Genomic DNA, 16,876 nt, shown 5'->3' with positions numbered 1-16,876 from the left:
AAAAATGTTTGGTTAGGGTAGATGGATGGAAAAAAGGAACGAATGAAAATAAGAGGTGAGCTCACAACCGACCCCAGAAGAGGACCTGAGAGACCCTCCCCATTCGGGGGCTGGCTGGCAGGGAGCTAGAGAACCAGCTCTGCACCCTCCTCCCCCCACCCCAGGGGACCGTCCATGCGGCACCCACCTTCTTCAGAGAGGTGGTTCTCTTTGGTCTCCTTGTCCATCTGGCAGCACCAGCCTTCCAGCCGCTCCGTCTCGGCCTGAAGTAGCTTCAAGAACCAGTAGCCATCTCGGCGGCAGGCCCCTGGCTGTGCTGGTTCTGCCGGGGAGCTGGAGGAGGTCTCGAGCCAGGGGTCGGGTGGGGGCAGCGAGGAGGCCTCTAGGGCAGGGTCGCTGTTGTCTCCATAGGAGAGGTTCCGCTTGATCTGGGCAATCTTGGGAGCCTGCCGGGGGCCGGCATCAGTGCTGATGGAGTTGGGGTGTGGGGTACAGTCCGGGAGGCTCCTCTCAGATGACTTACAGCTCGAGTCATTGGCGTCCTGGGTATCTGAGTCGGTGTCCCGTCGGGAAGACATGCTGTGTGAGGGGGCGCTGCTGCTGTGGGTGGAGTTGGAAGGGGGCAGGGACAGGAAGAGGTGAGAATCACCAAGAGGACCAGAGGCTATCCCGACCCGGACACACGGGAGACAGAGAAACGGATGCATCGTCTGCTCACCATGCGCCTGAAGCGGGTCCCACAGCCCCCGTCTCATTCTCGGCTCAGCCCTTGCCCCAGCCCGCCCACACCCGCGCACACACACACACAGACAAGGTCATAAGGTTGCCTGTTTACTGCAGCGGGGCCAGCAAGACCACTGACATCAGGGTACCTGGGGCCACATCTCAGCCCAGCCTCGGCCCCACGGGTTGATTAATCTCATAGAGCAAGTGCTCATTTGTCCGCCCGCCCACCTGCCCAGCCTCCCATGCCTGGGCCACCGCCCGCACCCCAAACCCAGCTTGGTTATTAGAAATCCAGCAAGGAAAAGTGGGTTAGGGAGAGCAGGAGGAGAAGGCGCAGGAGAGGTGAGAGCAGGAGGGGGGGGAAGGAGGAGCAGCCACCAACTCTGTGCGACTTACCGCCAGTCGTCCTCTACCTGAACCCCGATGGACTGGAATTTGGTAGCGGGACTGGGCTCCTCTTTTGGCACTGGCTGAATGCAGTCAACCTTATTGAAGGACAACGACAGCAACGGCACAGAGACAAAGACAAAAATAAAAAACAAACACCACACTTGCTGCTGAAATTCACGATAGTGGGATGACGCACACTGACAGGTGGACAGACTGACATGAGGCATGCGGACACTGCACATGGGCCCAAGGCCGGACGAGGTTAAGCCGGGCACTGCTCATTCGCGTGGAGGCGGGCGGGCGGGAGGTGGGATGGGAGTGGAGATGACTGGCTTTCCCTACTCTGAGGAGGGTGCCATCACATCGATCGCTTTGGGTCCGCTGTCCTCCAAGAGGTGGGAACCGTTCCTTCTAGTCCTCTCCTTCACACGCATCAGAGAGAAGAGAAAAAAAGGACGACGAAAGAGAACACACACACACACAAAGCCACAGCCGTTATCTGGTGTAGTTGAAGCTGGGGGCTCTCTTGAGGCACAAATCACGACCACAACCCTGTGGTTGAAGCCTGGAGTGCAGGCCGGAGGTGCCTGTTCTAAGGGAAACCTTGGATGGCAGTTCTGGATTTGAAAGCTGCCCCCAGAGCTACAGACGGCAAGGTCCCCCAGCACGGGATGCCATCCCTGGTTCCTGGGCCTTGACCACCTGTTCACCTTCAGCACCGGGTGGGCCTAGGAGCAGCAGAAAGGACCAGGGCCAGGGCTGAGCCCAAAGCTAGGACTCTCTTCATATTCCTGTGAAGTAGGAAAAGACATGGCAGCAGCAATCCAAGGGCCTGCCTTTTTTTTCTGGGACCAAGGTACCTGGCTGTGGAGTAGCCTGGCCAGCCCTCCCATCACTGCTTGTGAATGACAGAACCCACATTTGACTAGGGCTTGAGGCACCACGTGTGGGACGTTGTCAGGGATCTCCTGGGAAAGCAGGGACTCTCCAGTCTCTGGGTTTCATGGGCAGAAGCAGGGGCACGGGAAGCTTCCTGGGGCAGTGGGTCTGAGCCCACAGGGTTGCAGCTGCCTCTTCCCCTCAGGAAGAGCAGCTTAGGGAATGCAGTATCACCGCATTTCCAAGCAGCTGCAACAAGAGCAGGGGATGGGGGTGGGCGTGAATCCAGGCAAGGGGAAGCCCAGGACCGGCCCAAGGGCTAAAGAGCCCTTATCTCATAGGGATTTTCAAAGCACCTTCATCCCACTGGGTGAAGGGAAACAAGGGTGGCTCCTCTCTCAGGCCTTCTGGGAAGATACCAGCATTTGGTTTGGCCAAGGAGGGTAGGACTCCCTAAACAAAGTGGGGGTCAGGACTAAGGCACAGAGATTGGGCCTCTCTGGTTTCCAAAGTATCCCACCTGGAGAGGCTGTAAGGGCAAGGACTGGACCTTAGGAAGAAGCCCAGAACACAGACAGGTGAGCCTCCTGGACCACTCTCTTCTTGCATATGTGAGGGAAACAAGCCCATGTGGGGGAAACAAGACCAGAGCTATCTCCCAGGGGGTGGAGGGATTCCAGGCAAGTGCAAGAAATTGGCCAGCGAGCCCTCTGCCAGCCTCCCTCACGCTGTTCCACTCGGGGCTCCTCTGGAACCCTGTTACCTCCCCTGCGTTCTGGTGCTGTGCCATCAACTTGGCCATGTCCATTGCTCAGGGATGGCTGAGGGAATGGAACCCCCTGCCGGTCCCCAGCCACATGCACGCCACCTTGTCCTCTGTGACCAACTCCCTGGGTTTGGGAACATGCCCTTGGCCCAGTGTAGCTGTCCCCCTCTCACTGCCCGAGCATGCTCTAATTTAGTCTGGAGTATCCAGTCAGGATAAGCTCCAGGAGGATTGGAGAGTGCTCTCATTAGGAGTTTAGAGCAACTCCTGGAAACAAAGCAGCTGCAAAAGGCAGATTATTTGTTACATGCATGCAGGAGGTGAGTGAGGCCATGGAGAGGGAAGATGGCGCACCCCACCCCGCTGACTGCCCATGGCAGTGGATGTGCAGTGAGTTGAGCTTCCAGGAGGGTCTGCTGGCTTTGGCCACTAGGTCCTGGGGGACTGTCTGCTTGGACCCTTTCCCACAGAGGGCGGCTTTGGGACTGGCATCACACTTCTCAATTTGACATGGGCCTGGTGCCTTGAGCCACCTACCTGTCCCCAAGGCCCGAGAGGGCTCTGGGCAACGTTCCCCTCGAGCAACCCTCATGGCTCAGGGGCTCTGTGTCTTGGGCCCCTGACCCATCGGCGTCTACGTTCCAAGCTGCTCCCGCCGCCAAGCGGGGCTGTGGCCTCCGTGCCCGAGCTGTCCTTGGATTAGGCAACTGTTAAGCCAGTCTCGCCTCCCATGGGTCGGCTGGCAGGGCAAAGGGTGGAGTGGACAGACAGACAGTGGACAGGCAAACAATGGACAAGAGATGGCTGGCTGAGTGTAACTACATTCACTGGGACAACCCATCATGGGGAGCAGGACAAGTGCCCACGGCTGCAGACTCCGCAGTGTGTGTGGGTGAATGCAAGGAAGGCATGGCTATGGGTGAAATTTGGTTTGCCACTTGGGGCTGACCCCCCAAAACAGACAGACAAACTCTCTTTGCCCAGGAGTCCTAGTGGGCCCCCGCCAGATGTAATTACACACAGGCAGGTGCATGGAGTGGACTGAGGACACAGAGGCAAAAAGGGTCCCTACTTGTATTCCTATCGATGACAGTTTCCTTTTGGGGATGGCTTCAGGGAGGGACTCGGAGCTGGTCAACGTCCCTTGGTCACTCTTCAGCGCTGCATGTTTTGGGGGCGGCTCGGGGGCCTCAGGGGCTGGGGTGACTCCACCCCGCGTCACGCTGGGTGGCCGGGTACTGCTGTCCAGGCTGTCCGACGAATTGCTCAGGCCTGACTGGCTCGTCACCTCACTTTTGTGGTCCTGGCTGTCCAGGTAGGTGTCCTGGGCAGACTCAGTACTGCTCTGGACTGTGACAGAGATGAATGGCTTTGATGTGGTGCGTGGGGGGACCGGTGGTGGGGTCTTCTTATACGCCACTAGGCATGATGAGCCTGCAGATGGGTGAGAGGAAGGCAAGGGAAAAGTGAGATCCCCAACCCTCCCAAGCCCCTTCCTAGTTTGAGGCCCTTGCCTGGCCTGACCCTAGCTCTGGCTTCAGTCATTTCCTTTGGGGAGGATTTCTGGAGTAGGATGATGGGGTCGGACCCCCACAATGACCAAGACAGAGAGACACAGGCTCTGCCCACCCTCATGCAAGACGAAGCCTAGTGGGGAATGCCAGCCTTAACCAGACACCTTGCACCCCACATGCACACATCTGGGGTAGGAGCTAGATGGCAAGGTGTAAGGTGTCAGACAGAGGCTGAACTTAGTCTGAAGGCTCAGGGAAGCAGTCCCTGGGGTGGCAGTGACAACAGGGCAGCTGTCAGAAGGACAGTACCGCAAGGTTAGCTTTGCTTTCCTCAAGCTGAGAGACCAACTACTCCTTCCCTCTCCCCCTGTGCCCTCTGCTTGCAGTGCCCCCTCCCTGTCTGGCCAGCTACCACCCTCCCATCTCCCTCTTCTCATCCCTCTTCCCCCTCCTTGTGTGGGACCCTGGCCAGGGCACATATAAGTCTGTCTCCCCAAAGACTCCATCATGCCTGGCCCAACTCCCTCTTTTCCACCAAGCTTCAGGGAACCAGGACCTGCCACAGGTGGGATTCAAGGTCATTTCTGAATCTCAGTCCTATCCCCACCTAGGGCTGGCCCACAGCAGGGGCACAAAATACCAAAGTCCCACTGCTTGCTTCTCAGATGCTGAACTTTTTGCTTGAAACAGAAGGTGCTTTTCAAACAGCAGTAACTACTTGCCGTGAGGTTCTGTGTCAGATCCAGTGGCCTTTCTCAGAACTTGAACTCTAAGTGCTCTCCCCCAGTGAGAACTTAGGACCCTACCCTGGGCCTGGCCCAGGCTGGGAGCTAGAGCCAGAGAAGTGACTTCAGGCCCTGCCTTCAAGAGGCTTCCAGTCATCTAGAGGTGAAAGAGATGGTCCAATGGAAACCTATGAAACAAGGCCCAGCACTACCTGGGCTACGGGCAAGAGAAGTAAAATCCAACCTTCTGCCACAATGAGCATCATTACACACACCTATCAGTACAGCTGAAATTAAAAACAGTGACAACACCAAATCCTGCTGACGATATGGAAAAACTGGATCACTCATACATTGCTGGTGGGAATGTAAAATGGTATGGTCACTCTGGAAAACAGTTTGGCAGTTTCTTATAAACTAAACATGCAATTACCATTCAACCCAGCAACTGCACTCTTGGGCCTTTATCCCAGAGAAATCCCAGATAACTTATGTCCACATTAAACTAATACACTAATGTTCATGGTAGTTTTATTCATAAAAGTCCCAAACTTAAACCTAGATGTCCTTCAATGGTTGAATGGTTAAATGAACTGTGATACCTCCATACCCTGAAATAACTACAAAGGGAATGAACTATTGAATACATGAAACAACCTGGATGAATCTCCAGGGAATTATGCTGAGTGAAAAAAGCAACATGATTCTGTTAATATAACATTCTCAAAGTCATCAAATTACAGAGACGGAGAAGAGACTAGTGGTTGCCAGGGGTTAGGGAAGGGGGAGGTGGAGTGGGGAGAGGGGGTGATGGGAAATGGATGTGGTTATAAGAGGGCAACAAGATTCTTGTGGTGATGGAGCAGTTGTGTACCCTGACTGGTGGTGGTTAATGAACCTATACACATGTGATAAAACTGCATAGGACTAAACACACACACACCAATGAGTGCAAGTAAAACTGGGGACTGTGTCCATGTCAAGAGTATAGAGTCTAGGTGATACTGGCTTGCAAGATGTTACCGTCAAGGGAAACTGGGCAAAGGGTACCTAAGATCCTTCTGTTTTATTTTTTTTACAACTGCATATGTATTATTATTTAAAAGTGAAATTACTTAAAAGTGAAAAATGCAATAAAAAAAAAAGTCATCTATATGCCTAGTCATCCAATGTCTACTAACATCTACTAAGGCAGGCCCTGTACTAGATTACAGGAAAGCCAGGAGCCCTCATCAGCAGAGAAATGGTTAGGAAATGAGTGGTTCAAAAGTAACTGAGGCCATGGTGGTGCAGCTTGGGGGGCTGCCAGACATGTCTTGTGCTGGCCTCGCCTGCAGTGGATGACCTGTTCTGGGCACTCACAGGGAAGATAAGTCACTTCCTGCTTGCTCTGTTCAAAATTTCCCAGTCCTGCTCAGGTCTTGAGAAATCTTGGGGACCCCCTCCCCAGGCAGACCTACTTGTAATCTCTTAACTCCTCAACCTAGGAAGGGCAGTGCTCCGGCAAAAGGGTGGCCACTCCTTGTGGTGGACGGGGAGGAGGGGCCTGGGCCCCACATAGAGAGAGGCTCCAGTGCACCGCAGTGGGTGCACAGGCTGACAGCCAAAGGCTGGGTCATTTACCGACTGCTCAGCACCTTTGGGGACCCTGGGAGGTGGGTAGAGAATTATCTCTACTATAAAGATGGGGCACGTGAGCTCAGAAACGCTAGATAACTTGCCCGTGGCAGCCACGTAGATTTGACTGCAGAGCCCACACCCCCTGCCCCTTCACTGATCACTGCACCCCCATAGCACCCCCTGCCAGGGCTGTGTGCAGGGGCAAGCCAAAGCGTGACTGTGGGAGGAGAGAAAGTCCTTGGCTGAAGGCAGATACCTGGTTTCCAGGCCCTAGTTCTGCCTCCGACAAGCCCCTGCCCCTTCTCTGGACTTCAGCACCCCTTCTTCTGTTAAGTGTGTGCGTGTGTGTGTGGGTGGGGTAGGCTGGATAACAGCACACCATATTCACACAGTCCTTGACATACCCCCAAATGTTTTCCCATTCATTCTCTCACTCAAGAAATGGGTGTAGAGTCCCCATCACTGTGACTAAAGGATAAATTCTTGCTCTGAGTCCTTTAACTCCTCTTGCCTGAAATTTTACCATTTGAGTCTTCTTTGGTGGCAAGAGTCCAGAAGCTAGGGGTCAGCATGAACCACAGACGCCTGAGTTTAAACCTCAGCTCTGCTGTTTACCAACTGCGCGGCTGTGGTTTTCTCCTTGTAGAAAAGGAGTGGTTGCATAGGCTGCAACCCAGAAGCTAAGGTTCAACGCAGCCTAGGGCTGGCCTGGCTTCCCTCGGTCTCTGGTGACCAGCAGGGCAAGCCAAACGTCACCACTCCCCAGCCTGATGGTCCTCCCAGGACTGGATGGTTACAGCAGCCTGCTGAAGCCAGTGGCCACCAGCACCCAACAGAGGACTCACTGGAGATTTCAGGCATGGATTTGTTTGGTCTAAATATCCCCACACAAGCAGAGCTTCAGTGGGGTTTTCTGCCCTAGATAGAACAGGGAAGCCAGCTTCAGTCTGCTCCAAATGTTTAAAGGGGGAAAATCCCTCTTAAGGGGTCAATGGTTAGTGTCAAGGAACCAGAACTGGGCTCCAAGGCTGTGTGGCCTCAGGCAGGGCCCTTGTCCCCTCCCAGTCTCCATGTCCTCATTTTTGGGAAGGGCTGACACTGGCACAAGGAGCCGGTATGTGCAGGGTTTGCCGGGATCTGGCATCGAAGAGGACCCTCCCTTTCCCAGGAAACATGGGGGCTGCCCACTGCCAGGGACTGGGATCCGGCGGAGGACTGACCCTCCAGCCTCTCTCCCAGGGCTGCCTGGGCCCAGAAACCTGCTGAAGAACACCGAGCACCTGTGCCCAGGCTGAGCCAGTCAGTCATTAGAGGGAAAGCCAACCTGCCTGCCCAGAGGTGATAAGAGGAAATGTGAACTTATCTTGGCTTTTCTAGGTCTCCTGAGGCACAGGTCACAGCAGATAGGCAGTGTGACTGGCAGGCATGCCTTGGCTCTGAGCACCACCTCACCCCCAACTCCTGGGGGCAGGGGAGATGGGACCTGTCAATTCCCCAGCCTTCCAGCCAGCCCCCTATCCTCTATACTGAGGACCCTCATTCTTGACACCCGGGGGGTGTGACTGCAGGAGATACAGACCAACACCTCACCCCGTCCCTCCCAACATCTGGCTCCCCTCACATTTTGTGTTCCTCACCCCCACACCACACTTGGTCCCACCTCAGGGCCTCAGTTCGTTATGTTTTAAATGTCACTTGCTCAGAGAGGACTCCTTTGACTGCCCTCCACTCTTCTATCACCCAGGAATCCCAGTCAAGCAACTATCACATTTGTCATCAGCTCATTTAAGGGCTTCCTAGCGAATGACGGCAGTCCTGGGGTGGATGGCTGGGGAAATCTGTCTGTCTTGGCACAGCAGGTCATATCCCAGGCCTGGAATAATGCTTCAAGCACAGAAGGCTCTCAATAAATATTGGTTGAGTAGAAAAATGAATCTCATTATCATTGTGAAAAAAAAAACTCCAGTTGTCACAAATGAAGATTATCTGGCCAGAGTGATGGCTCCCAACACTTGAGTATCCAAGGTTCTAGTCCTCTTCCAAATTCGGAGCCCTTTGTGCTTGGTCCCCGCCTACCAATCTCTGCAGCTTCATCTCCCTTCCCACAGCCTGCCCCCTTTCAGCTTCAGAGAACCATTATGCACTGTTTCCCCAGCACACCCCTCTTTCATGCATCTGAGCCTTTGCGCATGCACTGGTTCTGGCTGGAATGCCTTTCCCACATCCTCCACAGGTCTCCTCCCACTGCGGGCTCCTGTGCCCCAGCTCCTTCTGGCCCAGGCAGAGTCTCCCCCTCTCCGTTTTCTGTGGGTCAGTTGCAGCATTCAAGGACTACGGACATCTGCAGACTGAGAGTGAATCTCACGCATATCGGTAGCCCCGTGCCCAGCTCAAAGGGTACACAGCCATCACTTGCTGCTTCAACTTTAGTGGAAGGCAAGTGCCTAGAGACATTTGGACCCGACCAGCCCTGCATCTTCCAGGATATGAATGCTGCCCCTCCCTTCCCTAGGGAGATGGTCTGTGTGCCACGATTCACAGTAACATGGCATGAGGGTCCAGCCCTTCATCCATGCACTCTGGAAAACTTTCAGATTTACCGGGGACCTGGGGGTGAGCATCTCTTCCGTGTGACCAGCCCCTCCAGCTAGTCTTTATGCAGATTTTCAAAGATCCTGAGAAAGGCATCTGCCAAGCCACAGGCCCGCGTGCACACTGAGCCACCCATCCCCATGGGCTGCGTGCATCCCTGCCCCACACCTAGGCCATGCAAGTCCCTCATGCCAAGGCTCAGACAGGAGGAACCTCCTCCATGCAGCTGCCCCTGACCTCAGACATCTAGCCCATCCTCTCTGCCCCTTAGCGCACAAGTCCTGCTTCATTTGAGCAGCAACTCCCTTTGTCTCATTATAATTTTCGCCATCTGCCCCAGGAATTTACCCACCAAACTGCGTCTATAAGGTTGGAGTGAAATTTGTTTCCCTGTTTTGGTTTTTAATGTCAAGATGTATAAGATGGCCCAAGTTTCAGATTCTCAGAGGAGCAACTGGGACTCCAGCGAGACCTGGAGGACACAGCACCCCAAGAGGCTAGCTAGCCCCCTGCACGTGCCCTGGCGGCAAGGCTGGACTTGGTCCTGAGGCCCTCCATGCCACCTGCCTGCTGGCTCCCAGGGGCCCGAGCCTGGCAGGGAGGCTGCATGAGAAGAGGCCCAGGCTCCTCAAGAGGACGCCTGCCAGGAGCCACAGACGGCATGGGAGCTGGGGCAGGAGGCTTTCCTGAGGAGGCCGTGGAGCCCGCATCAGGCCCCACATGAGTGGCTGGGCAGAGACAGCCTCAGACAAAGCCAGGGCCTCTCAATCCCCTTGGGTGGCTCTGCAGGCTTGGGAAAGGGCTTGCGAGAGGAAAGAGTGAAGGCCTGTAAGATTCCATTCCTCCTCCCAAACAATGAGTAACCTGTCCAACCACACACTAAACTGGGCAACTTATTTGCCTGCCGTGGTAAAAGCACAACTCAAAGGCTCCCACCTATCCAGCCACAAATTCCTTTCTCTTTCCCTCTGTTTCTTCCCCCAAAACAGGGGAGAGAGAGAATTCCAAGCAGCTAGGTCAAGATCGGGGAGAAACTGTCCTCTCAGAGCCCCCTCCCTACTGATGGCCCTTGTGATCACCCCCCCCCCCACACACACACCCAACTGTTTCCTTTTGGGAGCCACCTCCCTGCTGTGCCCTAAGGGTCAGCAACCTCGAATTTTAACTTCAAACACTAGCAAGAAGGACTGATAGCACCTCTCAACCCAACATCCTCCCAAGATCTTCTGGGGATCTTCTACTGCTCCCTGCAACCAGGTACTTCCCAACTGCCTCTCCCATCTTTCACTTCTCCTCCTGATCTACAGCCAGTCTCCCCTAGACCCATCCCTGGCCTTCCAACCCCCCGTCCTGCCCTTCCTGTCCCTCCTTTACCCCGGCCACCTGACAAATCTGACCACATCACTGCTTTGTTTGAAACTTTAGCGGTACCACAACCCATCCGGTGAACAAGGAATAAACCCTTTGGTGGGGCGTTCAGGACCTCCAGAATCAATACCTGCTACGGACCGCCTAAGTCCACAGAAGCCAGGAGGTTACAAAGGTGCCATACTGGTGGAGACAGTCATGACGCTGAGAGAGCCTGGCCCTGCCCTCAGGGCCGGGACTGTCCAGAAGCCAGGACACGCTGCTGCTGGCACTGATTCCAATGGCCCAGCTGCCCTGCCTGCGCCCTGACAGGGCCAGGCCTGAGCTGAGCCCTGCATACCCGTTAGCTGCCTGCATCCTCAAAACCAGTACTTGTGAGGTAGATACTGCAATTGCCCCATTTTACAGACGAGGCTCAGAAAGGTGAAGTGACACCCTGGCTTACCTCTCAGACAGGAAATGTTGGGCCCAGGGCTTGAAACCAGGCTGTATGCCACTACCCTATACACCCTCCACTGCACTGACTTTGTGGGGGTCACGTGGAAGGAGGTAGCCTTGGGCACGTCAATTGCTTCTCCCATAAAAGGGGTGTGAGACTTGGTGTGCTCTGGGTAGGAGCCAAGGAGCTGATGGGTGGGAGTGTGCTTTGTAATCCTGCTGTGGGCCCATGTAATGCCTGGTACCATGACTTCGGGATGAAGGAAGGAGTCATCACCTCTTGGGAGCCAGACAGGGGGGTCTTTCTGAAAGACGCTGAGGTTGATTGGGTCTGCAAGGAAGATCCAGAGTCACTGGGTGTCAAGGAAACACCGGCCTACAGGTGAAGGAATCCGCTGTGTGCAGAGGGGCAGGGCACGGGAGGTGGATGCTGAGCAGGGCATGGCGTGGCAAAGTGAAATTTAAGTAGTCTAGCTGGTGGAAGGATAATGGGGAGGTCCAACAGAGGGCCCAAGGGAGGGCTGCCTCCTCTCAGGCAGGGTCCTTGGCTTCCCAGGGTTGCTCAGGCAATGGGAACGGGGCCACAGCACCCCTTACCACCAGCCCTCGGTCAGAGGATTTCACAGCGCACAGGCCCTGACCACAGCAGGAAGGGTACACCACCTCCTATCTCAGTAGCCTGGTGTACTTGACATCTATGTCTGGTTGGAGGTGTCAAGGTCATCTCAAACTGAGCATATCGAGAACAACCTCCCCTCACCAGCCTTGCTCTTCCAGAGAGCGGACCCCAGGCACTCAGTTACATACTCCAGAAGCCTCTTCCCCACCCCAACCCCATCTGCAGCCTCTTCTCTCTACCACAGAAACAAAGACACCCTCTTTTCTCCATCTCCAATAGCCCAGTCCAGACTTCCACTTCCCCACCCCTGGGCCTAGTCTCCCTGCTTTGTCTATGACCCATCCCACCCACAATCACTCTCCAAACAGCAGCAAGCAGCCAAGATTTTTAGAAGTACCAATTGGATGACTTCCTCTGCTGTCGAAAGCTTTCAAAGTCCCCCACTCCAGAGTAAAAATCCACACAGCTCACCTTGGCCCACCAGCTCTATAGCAATGAGCTCACCCTCCCTCCAGCCTCGGTTCCTACTTCCCCCTTGCCCGTTCTGTTCCTCAAACACCGTAAGCATGCTCCCACCCCAGGGCCTTTGAAGCTGCTGTCCTCCGTCTGAAATGGCCCCCGTTGCATCCTGATTGCAGGCCTCCGCACATGTGTCATGACCTCCCCGACCATGTCAAACGCTGTTATTCTTTCTTAAAGGACGCTGTTTCATTTGCACATTTATCAATGTATTAGTTCACTTGTCTTTTGCCTCTTTCCTACCAGACAGGGTCTCGAGTATTTGTTAGTCCCTGAGGGTGGGGACTTGAATATCTTATACAATCATGATGCTTCCTAAGCATGAGGCCCAATACATGGCTGAGCTTAGTAAATATTTATTGAATGAACAAACAAATCTCTATTTGACAGTTTAGAAAACTGAAGTTCAGAGAAGCAGAATGATGTACTCTTGACTCTGCAGTAGACTCTAATGTCCCAGGCCAGGGTTTTGCATTCCCTTCAGTCCCGCCCCCGGCACCACGCCATGGGAACCCCATCAGGAGGGAGAGCCTTGAGCAACTCTGAAGTCGGGTGGCAAGGCCCTGTGAATGAGAGCGTCACAAACCCCCAGCACTGGCCATCAGAAATTGTTTGACAACCATTTCTCTTGAGAAATAGTTGAGGAGAGAAAGTAAGCAATGCTTCCAGCAGTCTGGCAACATTTTCCAGGCAAAGCACATCATGAGTACAGAGTCAAAAGAATCATTTCTGAACGAGGCCTGGGCCAGGTGCTATCTTATCCAGCCACAGCCCTGGGAGGGGAGGCAGCAGCCTCTCATGTTTTATAGACGAGAGCCCAGGCCTTTCCCTTTTAAGAGTGGCACTGGGGAAAGTTCTGCAAGGCCAGGAAGCTGGGTTCTATTTCCAGCACTGGCCCTGGTGGGCTGTGCACCCTGCATGGGGCCTGAGTCCTTTCTGGGCTCTAATTTTCCTAGGTGGAAACTAAGTGGGCTGGCCTACAATGGGGGTCATAAGTCCACCTGTCTGTAAGGGACTAGGTGTTGAATCCCTCCTGCAGACAACTGCCATGTAGAGACCTGGGTCCAATATTGTCAGAGGAGCCAAACATTTGAGAGGAGCCAGAAATCTGGATTTTAAAAAAACATAAAACCTCTGAATTTTCCAACATAGTTAATTCCAAGTTTTCAGAAATGCTGTGTCCGCCAGCTAATGTGGCCTGAAGCTCACACGTTTGTAACTGCAGAAACAGCTGCCCTCAGACCTCCCTGCTCTTTCTGTAGCTCCAGTCCCTGCCCCTGCTGCCCAGGAAGCCTATCCAGAGCCTTCCTCTAGGAAAGGCAGGAGTCCCAGGGGAACCTTGAAACAGGCGGGTGGGAGGCACTGTGGTGGTGTCTGAGTCTGGCTGGGTGAAAGCAGAGAAAGCCCCTTCTGGTCAGCAGCCAGGCCTGGTTTTGGGCTCAGGTGGCAGGAGAGCCCCACCCAGAGCGCAGGTGGCAGCCCCCTCTTCATGGGCCTGGAGCAGCTGCCCGAGAGAGACCTGCTCGGTTGCCAGGGCAACCCCCGCCCCAGTCAAAAAACAGCTGCTCTAAGGGGAGCTGTTCTCACCCCAGTGGGGTCAAGGGTGTGAGGGGGCTTCGTCTTGACACGTTCAGGTTGGAGGGGCTGAGGAATGGGATCGCTCAGTGTCCTTTGGATGCATCCACAGCTCAGGCCAGCTGCTTCTCTGGAACGCTGCTGATCGGGGGACTTCGCAAGCTCCACAGCGTCACCTACAGACTGAGGCAGCTGGCCTAGCTTCCTACATAGCAGCTCCCTGACTCCTCATGGGGCCTATCATCCCCATTTCAAAGAGGCAAACACTGAGACTCAGAGAAGGTCACACAGACAATAAGTAGAAGAGTTGGGGTTTGAACTCAGGCTTCCTGACTCCAGAGCCAGTGTGGCCTGGCAGGGCCCAAATGGACCAATTCCTGGGATCCTCCAACAGGGTTTGACTATTTCCTCTGAGTGGGTCAGAAGGTGGCAGCCCCTGGCTCTTTTGGCCATGAGGACAGGAGTGTGGTACCCCCGGGACCAGAACTCCCCATGGCAGAGGAAGGCATCCCCTCTGCCTGTGACCACTGCTGCCCACTGTCCTGCCGCAGGCCTTGCTCCTCCAGGGACTCTCTCACACAGGAAGCCCAGAACCCTTGACATGTGCTTTCCCAGTTGCCCAGGACTTTCCAAGCTTGGCTGAGTCTCACCACAGCCTGCAAAGTAAGGCCCAGAGAGGTGAGGCCAGTTGTCCCAGGCCACACAGCTGGCTGGCTAGAGAGGGGATGCATGGCCTCTGAATTCTAGGGCTTGAGAGGCCCTAGGAGATAATGTTTCCAGTGATTTTCAAACCAGATTCTGAGGATGCCAGGGCCAGAACTGCCTGGGGAGGGTTTCTTGACTCTCTTCCAACCCCCACAAAATTCCTCAGAGCAGCTATATTTTCCTGTTTTTTTTTTTTTTTTTTTTTTTGAAATTCCCACATGCTACTTTGAGAACCACTAGACTCATTCAAGCTCCTCAAAGTACAAATGAGGAAACAAAGGACCAGAGAGGCAAAGGGACTCACTCATGAGGATCAGGTGGAGTGGATGCCCTGAGCCGAATGCTTGCCTGGGGCTCTGAGTGTGGGTGTCTCCCCCACCCACCCAAATGAGGACTGGGGCTGCCTTCAGGTCCCCCAGTCTGAGACCACCAGCTCCAGGCATTCCAAGGAGGCTCCCCTCAGTGGCTGAGCCCCACCCCCCTCTTCCAGCCTCTGACCAGAGGCCCCGGATAGCACACTGTTTCCCAATACCATTTCTACCACCACGTCCAGTAAGCAACCTGTCAGGCAGTGTTGCTCACTGCCCATACTGTGCTGGGATCTGCCACAAACGTCATCTTATTTCTTCTCAGAGACCCACCTGCAGAGTCCTCCCCACAACCCAGTACGCTTTATTACTGCCATCTCCCAGGAGTCGGAGCTTTAAACAAATGCTGGCTCCTAAGCTGCAGTTATTAAATCACGACTTTCTCTTTGTGTATCACAGCTATAACCACAAAGACAAGATGAGCAGGAAAATATGGCCAGAACCGCTGTGGCTCCAGTCCAATGCAAAAATGGGGTGTTTACAAGCCCGTCTCGCTTGGGATGAGGGTGGGGGCAGGGAATGCAAGACTAGGCTTTCCAAATACTGTTTGCCTTTCAAATACTGGCTCTAGCATGTGGCTCCCCGTTGCTACCTTTCCAAAGCCCAGGAACAAGGCCTGGGAAACGGTACTTAGAAAAAGCCTCAAAAAACTACCCTCACATCTGGAGGGCTGACCTCAAATCCTGGTGATGGGTCACAAAGGCCTGGTTTTTTACAAGCTGTCACAGGCCCCCGTGTCCAGGGCACGAAATCAGACAGAGCCAGGCCCTGCACACCTCAACTGCTGGCCTCTTTCTTCATTCTCAATGACCAAGCGGATCTCAGAATAGAAAGATGGTGTTAACAGGCTCATTCACTGTGCCTGGAGTGACAGGTGGCATATCAGGTGACAAGCAGCAGGAGCCAAGAATGCTGGGCAGCTGAGAGATGGGCTGAAACTACCAGGGCAGAACCGAATGGGGAAAACTGAGTTCAGCCCAGGTCAGCGCTGGCACAGCCGCCGACCTCTGTGCCCGGCAGGCCCTGGCCTGGCCATGGGGATAGAGACACAAGGAAGAGAGACAGGTCCTGTCCTCAGAACACATCTTAAGATCTTAATAAGATAATTACACAAGGAAAACATCATACGTGAAAAAATGCCTTGGTCACTCCAGATGACCACAAATAGATGGAGGCTGCATTAACAGGACCACGGGGGAAGGGCATCCTCAAATACCCGAGACCGCCATGTACACGTGGCCCCAGGGGTGACACCACAACCAGAAGGGGACAGGGAACAGTGGTTAAGGGGAAGGAGATTTCGCTCATTGTAAGGAGCAGCTTTCTAAGAAGCGGAGCTGGCCAAAGATGGAACAGAGGACTTGGAGGTGGCAGCTAAGCTGGATACAGGGGGGCACTCCAGCCCCCACGGGCATGACCTTTAAGATTCCTTCCCAGTCTGAGATGCCCATTCTTTGCCCTCCTACTTCACGCCCAGTTCTGGATGTGACATCAGAAATCACTTCTTTCTGTGTGACATTCAGAATTCAATTGTTTTTTTCCTCCACAGAACTATTATCAACAGGCAGAAAAAGACAGAAGGAGAATGTTCACCAGCTTAGCCACACAGGGGAAATAATGCTGAGGACTAATGCCACGACCTCAGACAGCAGAATCAGGGCTTAAAATGCGTTCATCTGGGAGGTCTGTCAGCACAAGAGCCCCCACCCGAGATGGTAAATCCCTCCTCAGAACATGAGACCATCTGACACTTGCCACCCCACTCCCTGCTCCAAATAGCCGCTTATACGATACAGAAACGGCCTGCTGGTCATGAGTCTATGGAGTCTGTGGTGGTTCCCGCACTCATTACCCCAGGACTCAGGCTCCCTGGCCTCATCCCTTCCACCCATGAACTAAGCCTAACAGTGGCTTGCCCTGCCCACTGCCCTAGGACTGCTGTGAGCGTCTCTCAAGAAGTAAGGTGGGGAAGGGCTCTGAGGTCCTAAGCTGCACGGGGCAGGTGGGCAAATGTCATTACAGTAGCTTGTGGGCCACATATCTCCGGAGCTAGGGGCCCCACAGCCCGGAGG

General features: G+C 54.3%; 1 protein-coding gene across 9 annotated transcripts in view; it reads right to left on the bottom strand.

Moving 5' to 3' along the window:
• Nucleotides 1-16,876, bottom strand: part of DLGAP4 (DLG associated protein 4) — a 141,519-nt gene that overhangs the window by 37,965 nt on the left and 86,678 nt on the right. For 4 of the 9 annotated variants that reach the window (XM_037811001.1, XM_037811007.1, XM_037811005.1 and 1 more), the window contains 3 exons: nucleotides 3,834-4,195; nucleotides 1,123-1,211; nucleotides 188-600 (listed from right to left, as the gene is read on the bottom strand). In XM_037811001.1, the coding sequence (XP_037666929.1) occupies nucleotides 188-600; nucleotides 1,123-1,211; nucleotides 3,834-4,195 (864 nt within the window). Of the gene's footprint in view, nucleotides 1-187; nucleotides 601-1,122; nucleotides 1,212-1,458; nucleotides 1,539-3,833; nucleotides 4,196-4,997; nucleotides 8,167-16,876 lie in introns of those variants that run through there. The other 5 variants (XM_037811003.1, XM_037811006.1, XM_037811008.1 and 2 more) reach the window with 4 other exon arrangements.

Source organism: Choloepus didactylus, chromosome 19 (assembly GCF_015220235.1).
Source record: "Choloepus didactylus isolate mChoDid1 chromosome 19, mChoDid1.pri, whole genome shotgun sequence".
Classification (NCBI taxonomy): domain Eukaryota; kingdom Metazoa; phylum Chordata; class Mammalia; order Pilosa; family Megalonychidae; genus Choloepus; species Choloepus didactylus.
Note: the sequence above shows the minus strand (reverse complement) of the source record. Positions and strands in the feature narration are given on the sequence as shown.